Source organism: Pseudorca crassidens, chromosome 8 (assembly GCF_039906515.1).
Source record: "Pseudorca crassidens isolate mPseCra1 chromosome 8, mPseCra1.hap1, whole genome shotgun sequence".
In the NCBI taxonomy this organism is placed as follows: Eukaryota; Metazoa; Chordata; class Mammalia; order Artiodactyla; family Delphinidae; genus Pseudorca; species Pseudorca crassidens.
The window spans coordinates 65,579,101-65,594,369 of NC_090303.1; the positions used below are offsets into that span (position 1 = coordinate 65,579,101).

At 36.1% G+C, this 15,269-nt stretch overlaps 1 protein-coding gene across 3 annotated transcripts in view; it reads right to left on the reverse strand.

Moving 5' to 3' along the window:
* HERPUD2 (HERPUD family member 2) overlaps positions 1-15,269 on the reverse strand; it is a 42,165-nt gene that overhangs the window by 10,644 nt on the left and 16,252 nt on the right. For 2 of the 3 annotated variants that reach the window (XM_067746704.1, XM_067746701.1), the window contains exons 2-5: positions 9,522-9,682; positions 8,501-8,578; positions 5,809-5,922; positions 3,171-3,325 (exon numbers count right to left, since the gene is read on the reverse strand). In XM_067746704.1, coding sequence (XP_067602805.1) covers positions 3,171-3,325; positions 5,809-5,922; positions 8,501-8,578; positions 9,522-9,680 — 506 coding nt within the window. In that variant the 5' untranslated portion in view covers positions 9,681-9,682. The remainder of the gene's footprint in view (positions 1-3,170; positions 3,326-5,808; positions 5,923-8,500; positions 8,579-9,521; positions 9,683-15,269) is intronic. The other variant, XM_067746703.1, reaches the window with a different exon arrangement.

The following is a 15,269-nucleotide window of genomic DNA, read 5'->3' on the forward strand; positions in this document are numbered from 1 at the left end:
AGCCAATGTGGTGATATACATGTACTGTTTGGTCTTCTCATGTTTCCTCAGGATCTTGATGGGCAAATTATCACCTGCATTAGAGCTTCTTAAAAAGTGAGGTTCCCAGAATGCTGTTAAGTTGGCAGATTCCTAAGCACTACCCTAAACCTAGTGATTCAAAAACTCAGGGAGTAGGGATCACAATTTAGCAATTTTAACAAGTTCACTAAAGATTGAGACCTACATGGTGGAAAACACATGTGACTAGTTAAACATAAGCTGTACTGAAGTCTAAAAAAGGTGTGCAGAGATTATATTTTGTTGGTGAATTCTTCAAGGTCACTAAATTACTGCTCTTGTACATTTAAGGCTAAGGCTATGTTCAATAAAATTTACTTAAGGACAGATGTAAAGTCTTCATTAGTAAAAAATTACAACTATAAGACGAAATTAAATCACGTTCATTGTTGAACTGAATAACCTATTTACTGAACTTTCACTTAAATTGTTTTGTAAATCACAAAGTGCTCTTTCCAAATATAGATTCATTTTCCAGCACCTAGCACTGGCATTCATTCAAATGTTCAGTGTATCAGACTCACAGATGACTATAAATCTGTTTGCTGAATGAATGTACAACATTCATTTATAAATATGAATGAATTTATAAATAACTGCTAACACATCAGTAAACACTTTACATACATGAACTCTTAATCCACACAGAAATCCTGTATGATAAGTACCGTTATCTCCAGATCATGAGCAAACTGAAACAAAGTAGAGAAGAGACTTGCCCAAGTTAGTCAGTGGTTAGGGCCAGGATTCAAACCAAGGCAGGCTGGCTCCTGAATCTGTACATCCGCTAAGCTATACTGCCCTCCTGATTTAAAACATTATTCATCTAGTAATAGATTCCCTAAGTGAAGCTCAAATCTTTAAGGATTTTATTGCTTATCATCTTAATACTCATTTTTAGCAAAATAAACACTATTTCAGATTTTTCTAATCTGTTTTATATACTTCTAAGAGCTAAATGCCTTTGTCTCCAAAGTTTGTTGATTTTCTCAACAGCCTAAAGAAATTATTAATCTTTTCCCAAGATAACCATGGTCTTATTCTGAAGATATGCAACTTTACATACTTTATTTTGTTTATTACAAAATATATTCACTGTAAGTATGAGAAAGAGTTAAAAATCTTATTGTGCAGAGAGTTAAAAATCTTATTGTGCAGAGATAACTATTATTAACATGTCATTACATATTCTTCCAGGTTTATTATATCCATAATTTTCTCACTTTCTATCACTACCACCGTATTTGGTAAAATATTAGTAAAATCACTCTGTATAAATTAAGAGGAACTGAACTGTCTTACTCTGCAAAAAAGACAGGAAAGGAATCACTGTCATAAGACAGAAAGTATTTTAAGCCATTATTCTATAATGTAAACCGTGACAACACTGTTTTTTATAAATAACTAAATTTTGCTTTGTAATAATCATTTTCTGAAAACAAAAATATTGATAGTTTCATAGGATGCTTCATAAAAGTCTACAATCAGCCTAATCTAAACACTTATTTTTAGAAGAAAAACTCAAGAATATGAGACAGATGAGTCTTTTAAATATTTTGCTATATACTCCGCTTTGTTTTTCTGCATTAAGAACTGAATTAAGTTTAAAGTTCTAAGTAGAAAGTACCTATATGTTATTACATCCTGTTTGGCATAACAATCAGTGGCTACTCCTTGGTTATATCACTTACTACCATTCTGAGGAGTCCTAGCCATTTCCTTATTTCCAGCCTCACCATCATGGATCTGGAGCACTGTCACACACTGCAGTCCCACAGCATGATATGCAACACAAAACAACTATCGTTACCTATTATTCATGTTTCCTTTACTTCAAAAGTACTCTGGTTTCAGACATAACCCAGGTCTAAACTGTATTCTCCAAGATCCTCCTTTCTGAGCTGTCTGAAAGATATGCTGTGGCTGTCGACTGCATTCCCCCCTGGAACTGCCTAACCCAAGAGGCCTGCTGTAATTGCTAAATATAAGGTAGCCATAGCAAGCTTCTTGAGTAAACTCCTCCAAGAAAGACTCTGGATAACATGCAATGGTTAGCATATCTTCATAATACATCACAGTTTTATTCTACCTCAGTTGTTACCTTACTGATCATAAACACCAGTGGAAGTTTTTAAAAGCATATTACTGGGCCCTATACTCTTCCAAGAACACTCTTATTCACCCATCTGCTCCCCAGAAGACTAATTTGCATAGACCTATAGTGAGACTGAGTAAAAACAAAAATTTTAGTTACTTAGATCCTTGTTATTCAAAGTATGTTCTAAGCATCAGAAGCATCAGCATCACAGGGGAGCTTGCTGGAAATACAGAATCTCAGGCCCCATAAGACCTACTGAATCAGAACCAGCATCTTAATAAGATCCCCAGGTGATTAGCACTAACATTAAAGACTGAAAAGTACTGCCCTAGACAATTCTAATGTACAACCAGCTTTCAAAAGCACTGCTCCTGGGCTTCCCTGGTGGTGCAGTGGTTAAGAATCTGCCTGCCAACGCAGGGGACATGGGTTTGAGCCCGAGTCCGGGAAGATCCCACGTGCCGCAGAACAACTAAGCCCGTGCGCTACATCTACTAAGCCTGCACTCTAGAGCCTGCGGGCCACAACTACTGAGCCCTCACGCCTAGAGTCCGTGCTCCACAAAAAGAGAAGCCACCGCAATGAGAAGCCCGTGCACTGCAACGAAGAGTAGCACCCGCTAGCCTAAACTAGAGAAAAGCCCACGTGCAGCAACAAAGACCCAGCACAGCCATAAATAAATTAAAAAACAAAACACCATTCACTTAAAAAAAAAAAAGCACTGCTCCTGGGAATTCCCTGGCGGTCCAGTGGTTAGGACTCCATGCTCTCACTGCAGAGGGCCCGGGGTTTAGTTCCTGATCAGTGAACTAAAATCCCACAAACCGTGTGAGACAGCCAAAAAAAAAAAAACAAAAAAACAAAGCACTGCTCCACCTAACCCTCTAATTCTCAAAACATATAATTAGGTATATGAGTAAATTTCAAACGTACTTTGATTACTGAAGGGGGCTACCATGAAAGTCTGGAGTCACAGATTTTTAAGAGGCCCACAGCTATCAGTTTCACTCACCCTTGCATTACATATGGGAACTGATGACTCTGTGCTGGGTCGGTTTGTGCTTGTGGAAGGGTTCGTTGCCTCAATCCTTCTGAGGACGAACTGGTAGCTAAAGACAAGGTTTCTTGACTGGATGATGGAGTTGATGATCCTGACAGATCTGAACTCTACAAACAAAAATGTAATTATTTTTTCAAGGAGATTTAATTCATTACAATCACAATATTATAGACACATTGCTAAAAATGTACTTATGAAATCCCTCTGCAAAGAGTGAATTTTAGAAATTTACTGATTTGACTCCTGTGCCCAGCTTAATAGGTAGATATTTTAATTCTTATGAGACTGAAGAGTTTAGAAAATCAAAATCATTTAATTACACATTAGTCCATTTCTCAACTATAAAGGGCTGAGTAGTAATTATATACAAAAAAATAGCATACAAAATTTGTGAAAATTAAATTCATACAAAGCTCTTTTCATGATGCTTAACACATAGGAAGTGTTTGATAAATGGTACTCATAACTGTGTCACTTAAACAGTTACTATGAACTACTACTGTATAACAGCTACTGTATAACATGCTATTAGTAGTATACTCATTTAAAATATTGAGGAACATGCTAGAATTTTGTGTTATCTCTGACATTAACAAGGAACATAACCTTAAAATTCACTTAACCCCTGAGTCTCAGCTTTCCTATAAAAAATGAGATTGAACTAGATTTTCAAGATTTCTTTCAGTTGTAAAATTCTATTAGTTTATAGATACCACCAACAAATATTGTTTTTTTACAACATGAACAAAATACCAAACAGGATTTTAAAATTCTCATGCTTCAGTGATGTCAGTAACTCACAGATTCAATAACAAACGATATAATCTCTTGAAGACCACCTCAATTTGCTACTGCTTGAAAATAGTTTGTCAAGTGTTTTATGTAAATTTAAAACACAATTACATTTTATATAAATTCCCCACTTTAAAAAGCTGGGTACAAAATAATTTCAACATCCTTCCAAGTTCACTAAAATTGCATTTACCTGTACTGCCTTCCTATTTACAGCATGTCTTTTTGCCTCTCTACCTTCCTTAGTCCTGCCATGTGAAATGGCCCAAGGACACACTGGTCTTTTGCAAAACTAACAAAAGCTTTAAGATGTTATTCCACACCACACAGACACCAGAAACCTTACTAGGGAGCCTGATTGTTAGGCACATGACCTGGAAAGTGTTCTTTTTTGGCATGACTTCTTGTTAAAGGGACCATCAAAATATGGTGTTCATTAAAAAATTAATAGAAGAAAGGCCTAGCCATTTGGCAGCACAGCCTAATTTCTCTAGAACTAATTACTTCTGGCCTTATTGGATAACTCTTTCATGAACAGATTTTTAAGACATTTTCAAGTCCCACTGAAATTTATCTGCCATAAAAAATTAAGAGGAATTCAACTTAATTCTCCTTTGATACTTTTTAGATTTTTATAACACACCTTAAAAAAACTGAATATATATACTAATGACATGAAATCATGAACGAGGAACCACTAGAAAAGTGAGAAGGTTCTTTGTCAACAAAAAGAGGAGCAACACAACTGTGTCCAAAGACTATACACAGAACTCTATGCCAGTGCCAGGGTTTTGTCCCTTCTTATGCAAGGTAGGAAACTAGAAAGACCCTTAGGTTTATTGACAAAACATATCTCAATTTAATGTAAGCTAAACTCCCATGGCTGGTACTAGAAAATACTATTGAGGCTATGCTAATTAAATACAGCAACTAGAAGATGTAGTTTCTTAAAGAAGCAGTTAACTGGCAGTATCTATATCACCCATGCCATTCATCCCCTCCTTAAAGTTTTGGCTAGATTCTTGGCAAGAAGGAAAGTACACTTAGCAGTACAAAAGCTCCCTGCCCAGGAAGTTTTAAGCAAGCTTCCACTCATCCAGTCCTTTTCTTTCACCTCCAAAAGTGTCACATAAAGCTTTTACGCGAAACCAAAAATAATTTAATATAAAAGATTTGAGACGGTGTCTCTAAAACTTGTAGACAATATCTAAGTTGAAAAGTTCAACTAGTTTTTAAATTTTCCAAAACAGTTTTAAGCAGATGGAAAAATAAGAAGGGAGAAATGAATACTCAAGTCTGAAAGAACTGAGTAGGTTAAGTAATTATTCCTCCCACAGTTGGAATATAGGCTCAAATGCAATCATTTTAAAAAACAAAGTTCTTGACTAAGCAATCTACCAAGAAGATTTAGCAAACTTAAAGTTTAAATAATTTAATCTACCTTAATTAAATATACTATATCAAATACTTTAAATATTTCTGAAATACTCGCCCTAGAGTTTATATTATATAACCATATCATAATTCTGTTTTTTGAGTATTTCAGTAATTAAACCCCTGAAGATTGGATCTATTACTGACCTGCCATATAGCACATTATAACTCATGGGGAACAGGCTTCAGGGGATAACAGTGTGTATTGGATCTCTAAAAATGAAGTTTAAATGCTTAACTTGAGCTGTTCAAAACACAGTCTTACAACCCACAAGAGCGAATTGTTCTGTTTTCCACTTAGTTTTTAAAGGCAAAAAAGGATAATCAGAAAACTTCAACATTTACTCTGCCCAAAATAACTCACAGAATTGCTGCTGGATGTCAATGCTTCATGACTTTGTCTACTGGTGCTGGATTTTGGAGAACTGGGAGGAGTCCGAGAAGTACATACTAGATGAACCATATGATACTCATCTTGCTAAAATTAAAGAAGATTACATTTAAAGAGTAGTACTGGAAAATACACAGCTCAAAAATGTCAGTAGCTAAGCAGAAATACTTAATTCAGAACTTAAGTTCCTTCCTACCACAGCCATTTTATTAGTAATAAGTTGCTGTCATTAGGACCCTTGTGAATTCAATATTTTGTCCATGCTTAGAAAATGGTCTCAATACTCAGGAATTGCTATATGAAAAAAATGATTATTTTGTATACCAAGCCGTTTTGAAGCAAACACTGCTGTAAAGTTGTGTCAGCACTATCTATTATTTCAGTATAAAAACATCTAGCATGTTAATATCAGAACTGTGATAGCCACACTGAAGTTTAGGCCTACAAACTTTGAGTAGTGAAATGTTTTCATTATTTGAGACCTTACAGCGATAAAGAAACTCAAGTAACTTCACTATAATCTCATTTGTCTTAGTTTTAGCAATAGTGTTTTATTTTTTTAAGTCAAAAACTGTTTTTATCTATAACACTTATGCACAGACATAAAGCATATATTTGAACTATATTCTGTAAATATTCCAAATGTGTTGCCATAAATCTACAACTACGACTGAAGGAAAATGTTCTAAAAATGATTAGAATTGGCATTTTAGCTTAGCGATTTCATGAGTATATTTATAGTTAGGCATAAAGCAAGTAAATAAGATGGAGAAAGGAAAGAGAATAAAGGGGGGCACAGAAGAACAAAGGATGGCTCAGCAATTTTAAAAAAGAAAGAAAAGGGACTTCCCTGGCAGTCCAGTGGTTAAGACTCCACCTTCCAATGCAGGGGGCGTGCGTTCAATCCCTGGTTGGGGAACTAAGATCCCACATGCAGCATGGTGCAGCCAAAATTAAAAAAAAAGAAAAAAAGCATGTGGGATCTTAGTTCCCAGACCAGGGATCGAACCCGTGCCCCCTGCAGCGGAAGCGCAGAGTCTTAACCACTGGACCACCAGGGAAGTCCTGAGGCATTCTTCTTTTAAGTCTTCTGGTTGAAAATGATTTCTGGCAGCAAAAGCCTTTTTAAATGTATGCATATGCAGCCTCTAGCTATACTTGGGTAAAATAATAAATATATATTTCAAAGAGCATATAGCAAAAAGGTTTTTAAGGATAAAGACAGGGAAAGAATGAAGAGGTGAAGCACAGAGGATTTGGGGGGTAGTGAAATATTCCGTACAATACTATAATGGTGGATACATGTCATTTTACATTTGTTAAAATCTACAGAATGTACACCACCAAGAGTGAACCCTAATGGAAACTATGGGTTTGGGGTGATAATGATGTCAATGTAGGCATCAACTGTAACTACTATACCACTCTGACGTGGATGTTGTTAGTGGGGGTAGCTGTGCATGTGTGGAGGCAGGAGGTATATGGGAAATCTCTATACCCTCTGCTCAATTTTGCTGTGAACCTAAAACTACTCTAAAAAACAAAGTCTAGGGGCTTCCCTGGTGGTGCAGTGGTTGAGAGTCTGTCTGCCGATGCAGGAGACACGGGCTCGTGCCCCAGTCCGGGAGGATCCCACATGCCGCGGAGCGGCTAGGCCCATGAGCCATGGCCGCTGAGCCTGTGCATCCGGAGCCTGTGCTCCGCAACAGGAGAGGCCGCAACAGTGAGAGGCCCGCGAACCGCAAAAAAAAAAAAAAAAAAAAGTCTATTAAGAAAAGAAATGGGGGGGGGTGAATCTGCTGCAAATTCCACTATTTTTGAGAGGGAAAGAGAGCGAGGGAGACAGGGAGGTTATTAAACCACTTTGGCAACCTGAAACTACGTGATTAAAATGAAAATGACAGCAAGAAGTCACAGTGGCAAAACTAAAATGTCAACTATCTAACAGAAGGAACATACCAGTGTAAGATTTTTTAAAGTTTCCCACAGGTGATCAATAAACATACAGGAGAGGATAGAGAGATTAGGGATATCCAGAAAACACTGAGTTAGGTCAAAGATCTAAAGCAAAACATTAACAGCTATATATTCAATTCTGCTACACTCACAAGCAAAAAGAATCTCAAACATTTGAAAAGTTCTAAAAGTATAAATTCCACAAATAAACAGGAGCTAAAAAGCTGCCATTAAAATAACTAGCATTCAATCTGTCAAAAAAACTATATTCAAATATATTTAACTCTGAGTACCAGCATTCAAAGTTTGCTAACTGATGGACCAATTGGGCTTCATTCTATTTTCTGTCCTGAAATTAAACTCCTAACCGAAGTTAACTTGTATTAAAACGTAGTTTTGTCAAAAGGGTATTTAAGAGAGGAGACTATTACCAATGAAAATCCTTCACCACTACTTGAGCACTCTACTCCTGCACAGTTTAGTGATAACTCAGTACTGCTTTCTTACACAAGATAACAAATCCCTGAACACAAATATATAATCCTATTTTAGATTTAGCTATCAGATGGATATACAAAACTGTTACCTAAACCCAAGAGTTGATCTTAAGTAACTAAAAACTAAACTGGTTGGATATCAATAAAACTTCAGAACATATCTCCTCTAGCACTCTGAGTATCTGGTATCAAATAGTGGTAGAAAAGCTTACTTTTCTGAGAATGTCTTTCAGCTGCAGGTGATCGGGAAGCAGTCTGCCAGAATACACCAACCTCTGATCCTTTGTCAACTAAGAAATGGGACAAAGAAAAGAATTCAACTTTTTCTAATTATACAAATTTAAGGTTGGGAATAAGATGCCTTACAATGGGTAAAGTAAAACTCCCTTTAGGCACAAATAAGCAGAAAACTGACATAATTAAGAATTTTGTTTTTCCAAATTCCACTTAAGACATTAGAAGTTCAGCATATGGTAGCATATCTACTGTAGATATAATAAAATACAGATAATTACCAAATTATTTTTAAAACGAGGAAAACAAGGTAAATTGGAAGTTCGTATTTTCAGCCATAATGCAATCCATGTGTGACTGTCATTAAAAACCTTCAAGATTTTAAAATGAGAAGGTGGCTGACTTTCTATTAACAGTCAACAATGGGATAAAATTCCAAGGTCACCAGTGTTGCTTTGCATTGTTTGTCAGTATTTTTAATCAAAAGTAAACATAAGATTTAGTTTACTCTTTACTAACATCTTGCAGGACAATTTATTGGTTTTAATTCCAAAGCCGTTTGGATTTAGTTACAGCTTTAGGTAACTATTCTTGTTTTTATTATTCCTGCCATTCTCATGAATACCTTCGTACATTTTTCAAAAACACAAGACTAAAGAAAAATCAACTCAAGTGCATGGAGATTCAAGTGCCATCTCCATATGCAACCCAAAATAGGAAATATGTTCTGGTTATCTCTGCCTTATTCTGTACTTAAAATAAATCTGCTAAGTGCTCACACTACAAGTATTAAGTATTTTAAATAAAAGCATTTATGTAGAGTCCCCATAAGACCTCCTATTTCATAACTGAGGAACAGGCAAATGTTCGTTGAATTCTATTAAAACAGTTAAATATTAGCTATATCAACAATTACTAAACATGCCAAATCCAAGCAATAACTATAACAATCTTCAAACAGACTACATATGCAACATGGCTACTAAAAAAAAGTCTTACATTAAAAATAACCATGGTAGAAAGAGTCATACTGAGTAATATCTGTGATTCAGGGGTCCTTAGGTACCAAAGATCAAGGGAAGATATAGTTGTCCTTCCAAGATACTTAGCTTTTAGGCATAATTTAGCTTCCCCTGGAAGTATTTTTGAGTGTACCATTCCTAAAATGCACATATAAAAATTCTTATATTAACAACCAAATACAACAAAGGATTTTTTTAAAAATACATATCACAAGTCTTGAAACTTCAATCAATACATATAAATATTGAGTGGAGCACAAACAGTAAATTATATAACATAAGTTAAATGCTAAGTAGATAATGACTGACTTAATCCCTGGACAAATGAATTATGTAATGCTTTGTAAGTTTCCAAAATATACTTATTACTTCAGCTGCAACCTAAAGAAGTTTCTTTGATAAATACTACAGTCATCATAAACTATCATTCTTTCACCAGCCCAAACATTTAATAGATACTTCTCTGTCATATCATTCTGTACAAAAATTATCAGTTCTTTCCTTACGAATTTTTTTTACTTTACTTTGAAACTTCTCAAACATACATAAAGTGGAGAGAATAAAATGAAACCCCTTACCATCTTCAAGAATTCCCAAATATCCAGCTCCAACAATTATCAACATTCTGCTGTTCCTGTTTCATTTACCCACCTACCCCCATTTTGTTTTTGGCAAGGAAGAGAGTTTTAAAGCAAATACCACATATTTCTTTTTGCCTGTAAAAAACAGAATGTATCTGTAACAGTTTTTTTTCCAACTACCCACAATATTACCACATTCAACAAAATAAATATTAATTCCTTATAATGTGATATCCAGCACAGCTCAATTTTTCCCACTTGCTCAAAAATGTCTTTTTAGGAATGGTTTGTCTAAATCAGAATACAAACAAGGTTCACACATGGAATGGGGCTTTTATGTCTCTTGTAATTTTTTAACAGCTTCCACTTCTTTAAAATTTTTCCCTAGCTATTTGTTGAAGAAAACATGTTTCAATCTGGATTTGGGTGACTATGTCCTCCTGGTATTGTACAGCATGTCCTGTACTCTCTGTATAATGAAGTTAGATCTAGAGGGTTGATTAAATTCAGGTTCTTTTTTGTTTGACAAGAGAACTTCCTGTTGCATCATATTATTAGCACACTGGATTGAGTGACTTACTTTTAGTCATGTTAAGTTTGATCAGTGGGTTCAAATGTTGTCAGCCAAATTCATCCCTTATAAAGTCTGCCATCAAACATTCACCTTATTAACAACCTAGATCCAACTGCCTAGATCCATTATTTCATTAGGGGTAGAAAATATTTTCTAATTCTCTAATTCTTTCTGTATTAGCTGTGCTTCTTCTAAAAGAACTTTACCTCATCGACCATTTGCTTACCTAGATTACACAAGAAAGACAGCAAAAATGCTCAATTTATTCCCTTTATCAGTTTTCAGAATGAGTGCCCAAGCAACCTCCAGAAGTGACCAAAAAGTTTTGGTTTAAGTATCATTGTGAGCTTGTGGAATTTTGTTTTTCAATGTACTGCCACCTGGTTGTTTTTGTTAATCCTCAAATTGCACCATCTTTGGCCAGTAGGAGTCCCTTCAGGTTGGATCCTATGTCACTTTGACATGACCTCTAAGAGCTTCCTTGCTTTCGGGCACACCAGGTTCATCTTCCACATTTCTTTCCCCAGGCCTGGAATCAGCCACTGTTCCAGGGGCCTTGATTCCTTTTAATGGGAAATGGCATCTAGAGACAAAATCTGGGGTCTAAGAGTGCTTATTGTTACTTGCTATTATTTCTAAGATTCTTCATTGAGGAGAGCAAGAAAATATGTATTTTTGAGAAAGAGAAACTTAAACCCTGAGTATATATTCATATTTCCAATTTTAATTAAACAGTATATGGTTTTTTATTTGTATCTCTATCACCCTGAAAATCTTTCGTGCTAATGATATTAACAAACGTATGCCATTAGCAAAAGTATTTATATGCTTTATCCTACTATGTATAATCTCAAATAATAATAACAATATTGGATGAGGTTTAAGATTTCTTGTCACTTTTTTCCGTCCTTAGATATATCCCATTAGGGATATGCAGTCAAAATACAGTTTTGAAATTACTTGGAATAATTCTTCTTACAGTTTTGTCACCATCCTGACATTGTTAAACTGTTTTGTTACCATTTAGGAATTTTTTTCTATTTAACTTTTTAAAATTATATATAACATACATGGAAACAAAGTAAAAATTATAGAACAAGGTACAAAGAGGTTTAGCTTCTGTCCCTACCCTCTTTCTCTATAATTCTGAATTACCCTTCTGTCATTTTTTAACAACATAACAAACCTGAATACAAATACACTTGTATTTCCCTTCTTTTCTCACATAAAAGATAGTACAAGATACTCCTTTGTACCTTGTTTTCTCACTTACTGTGCCCTGGAGATTACTCCTTAGCAGTATAAAGATGTCTTCCCCATTCTTTTTGACAGATGCATAATGCTCCATTACACAGAAATACTAAAGTTTACAATATGGATATTTGAGTGTTTCCAGGCTTTTGTTATTAATCATAGTGTCCTTCTTTCATACTATTCTACTTATTTCTCTATTCCCCCACTATATCCTGGAACATGGAGCTCCCTGGTGATCTTCATAAAAGCAATCTTGGTGGAAGAGTAGGGTAAAAACTTAAGTGGAATGGATTCAAGAGAACAGGAGAGGAGTACAGATACAGTGAATATTCATAATTTATAAGGAGTTGTGCACTAAAGACAGGAAAGAAATAAAGCAACAGCTAGAAGGGAAGTGGAATCAAAGAGGGTCTTGTTTGTTTTACTGTTTCATGTTTTTGTTTTTTTAAGAAGAGGAAAAAAACATGTTTGTATGCCAACAGGAATAATCCAGTAGAAAGGAAAAACTGCAGATGCAGGAGAGAAAAATAGAGAATTTCAAGAGCAATGTCCTTGAGTAGCTATTAAGGGGTAGAATCTCATGTGAAGGAGCTGGACTTAGAGAAGAATATGGCAGATAGGTGAAGAAATGTTGAGAAACTTGTACATGATCCCACTACCACCTGTTTGTGTCTCAGTTTTCTTAACTGAAAAGTGAGGGCAATAATAGTACCTATTTCACAGGGATGAATTTTCACAACACTGAAAATGCACACAAACCTCTAAGAACAGGGCAGAACACCTAGTAAACATTCAATTAGCATGTGATACTAATCTCTAATACCTGCTTCTCTTACATCATGCTGTTTCCTGAGGATCTAATGAGAGATTATGTGAAAGTATTGATAAGTTGTATGACTAATAGCAGACTATCTTCATTATGTATAAGAACATGATTAGGACACTACTAAATAGGTTTGGTTAAAGTTGCAATAACTATCAGTTTTAATGACTAAAAAAGCAAGCCCTAATCCATGTTTGAAGAGCTTTCAAAAATCAGTTTAAAATGACATTTATAAATAACAAAAGGAAAGCTTTTAATTAATTTTAGCTTCTCTAAACAGAGAGAAAAGTAATTTGACATTGGTAAAAAGAAGTCCATGTCCAAAACATAAGTTACTTACCTTCAGATTTTTAGTGAAAGGATGTATTGGGTGCTAAGATGAAAGAAGTATTTACCAACTACTGCTTCAAAATGTAAGAAATCTATATATATTACCTGCTTTCTACATAGGTAACTTCCATTTTACTATTAAACTGTAATGGTAATGGAATTAATCATGTACTTTATCACAAGTATCACTTTTAAACAACATGGGGCATAAAAATATGCTATAACACTCATTATTTTGGACTATTGACATATATATATATATATATATATATATATATATAAATTAAGTACAATGGCAATCAACTTAGACAGTTTACTCCCGTAATTATTTAGTAGGTAAGTTTAAAACAATTTTTTTTTCACAGAAACAATACAGATCACCATCAGTCAGCAACCTCACAGATTCCAGAAGCCCATGCTTGAAAAACTTAACCATACAAATTAAACATATTTAGTATGATCACTTAGTTTAAAATGCAGGTACTAAATCTCACGAGAGTCAGCTACAAAGTAATCATCCTGTTATTTATATTGATAATTTTTACATCAAGATAAAATTAAAGATGTTGGAGATTGGTTCAGGATGGCAGAGTAGAAGGACGCATGCTCACTCCCTCTTACGAGAGCACTGGAATCACAACTAACTGCTGAACAATCATCCACAGGAAGACACTGGGAACTCACCAAAAAAGACACCCCACATCCAAAGACAAAGGAGAAGCCACAATGAGATGGTAGGAAGGGCGCAACCACAATAAAATCAAACCCCGTGACTGCTGGGTGGGTGACTCACAGACTGGAGAACACTTAAAACACAGAAGTCCACCCACTGGAGTGAAGGTTCTGAGTCCCATGTCAGGCTTCCGAAGCTGAGGGTCCGGCAATGGGGGTAGGAATTCCTACAGAATCAGACTTTGAAGGCTAGGAGGATTTGATTGCAGGACTTAACAGGACTGGGGGAAACAAAGACTCCACTCTTGGAGGGCACACACAAAATAGTGTGCGCATCGGGACCCAGGGGAAGGGGCAGTGACCCCAGAGGAGACAGAACCAGACCTACCTGCTAGTGTAGGAGGGTCTCCTGCAGAGGTGGGGGTGGCTGTGGCTCGCCATGAAGACAAGGACATGGGCAGCAGAAGTTCTGGGAAGTACTCCTTGGCGTGAGCCCACCCAGAGTCTGCCATTAGCCCCACCAAAGAGCCAGGAAGGCTCCAGGGCTGGGTCGCCTCAAGCCAAACAACCAACAGGGAGGGAACCCAGCCCCACCCATCAGCAGACAAGTTTTACTTGTCTTTACAGACAAGTTTTACTGACCTCTGCCCACCAAAGCAACAATCACCTCTACCCACCACCAGTCCCTCCCATCAGGAAGCTTGCATAAGCCTCTTAGATAGCCTCAGACACCAGAGGACAGACAGCAGAAAGAAGAACTACAATTCTGCAGCCTGTGGAAGCAAAACCACATGCACAGAAATATAAACAAAATGAAAAGGCAGAGGACTTTGTACCAATGATGAAGGAACAAGATGAAGGAACAAGACAAAACCCCAGAAAAACAACTAAATGAAGTGGAGATAGGCAACCTTCCAGAAAAAGAATTCAGAGTAATGATAGTGAAGATGATCCAGGACCTCAGGAAAAGAATGGAGGCAAAGACCAGAAGATGCAAGAAATGTTTAACAAAGACCTAGAAGAATTAAAGAACAAACAAACAGAGATGAACAATACAATAACTGAAATGAAAAATACACTCGAAGGAATCAATAGCAGAATAACTGAGGCGGAAGAACGGATGAGTGACCTGGAAGACAGAATGGTGGAATTCACTGCCATGGAACAGAATAAAGAAAAAAGAATAAAAAGAAATGAAGAAAGCCTATGAGACCTCTGGGACTACATTAAACGCAAGAACATTCACATTAGAGGGGTCCCAGAAGGAGAAGAGAAAGAGAAAGGACGCGATAAAATATCTGAAGAGATTATAGTCGAAAACTTCCCTAACATGGGAATGGAAATAGCCAGCCAAATTCAGGAAGCACTGAGAGTCCCAGGCAGGATAAACCCAAGGAGAAACACGCTGAGACACACAGTAATCAAATTGACAAAAATTAAAGACAAAGAAAAATTACTGAAAGCAACAAGGGAAAAATGACAAATAACATC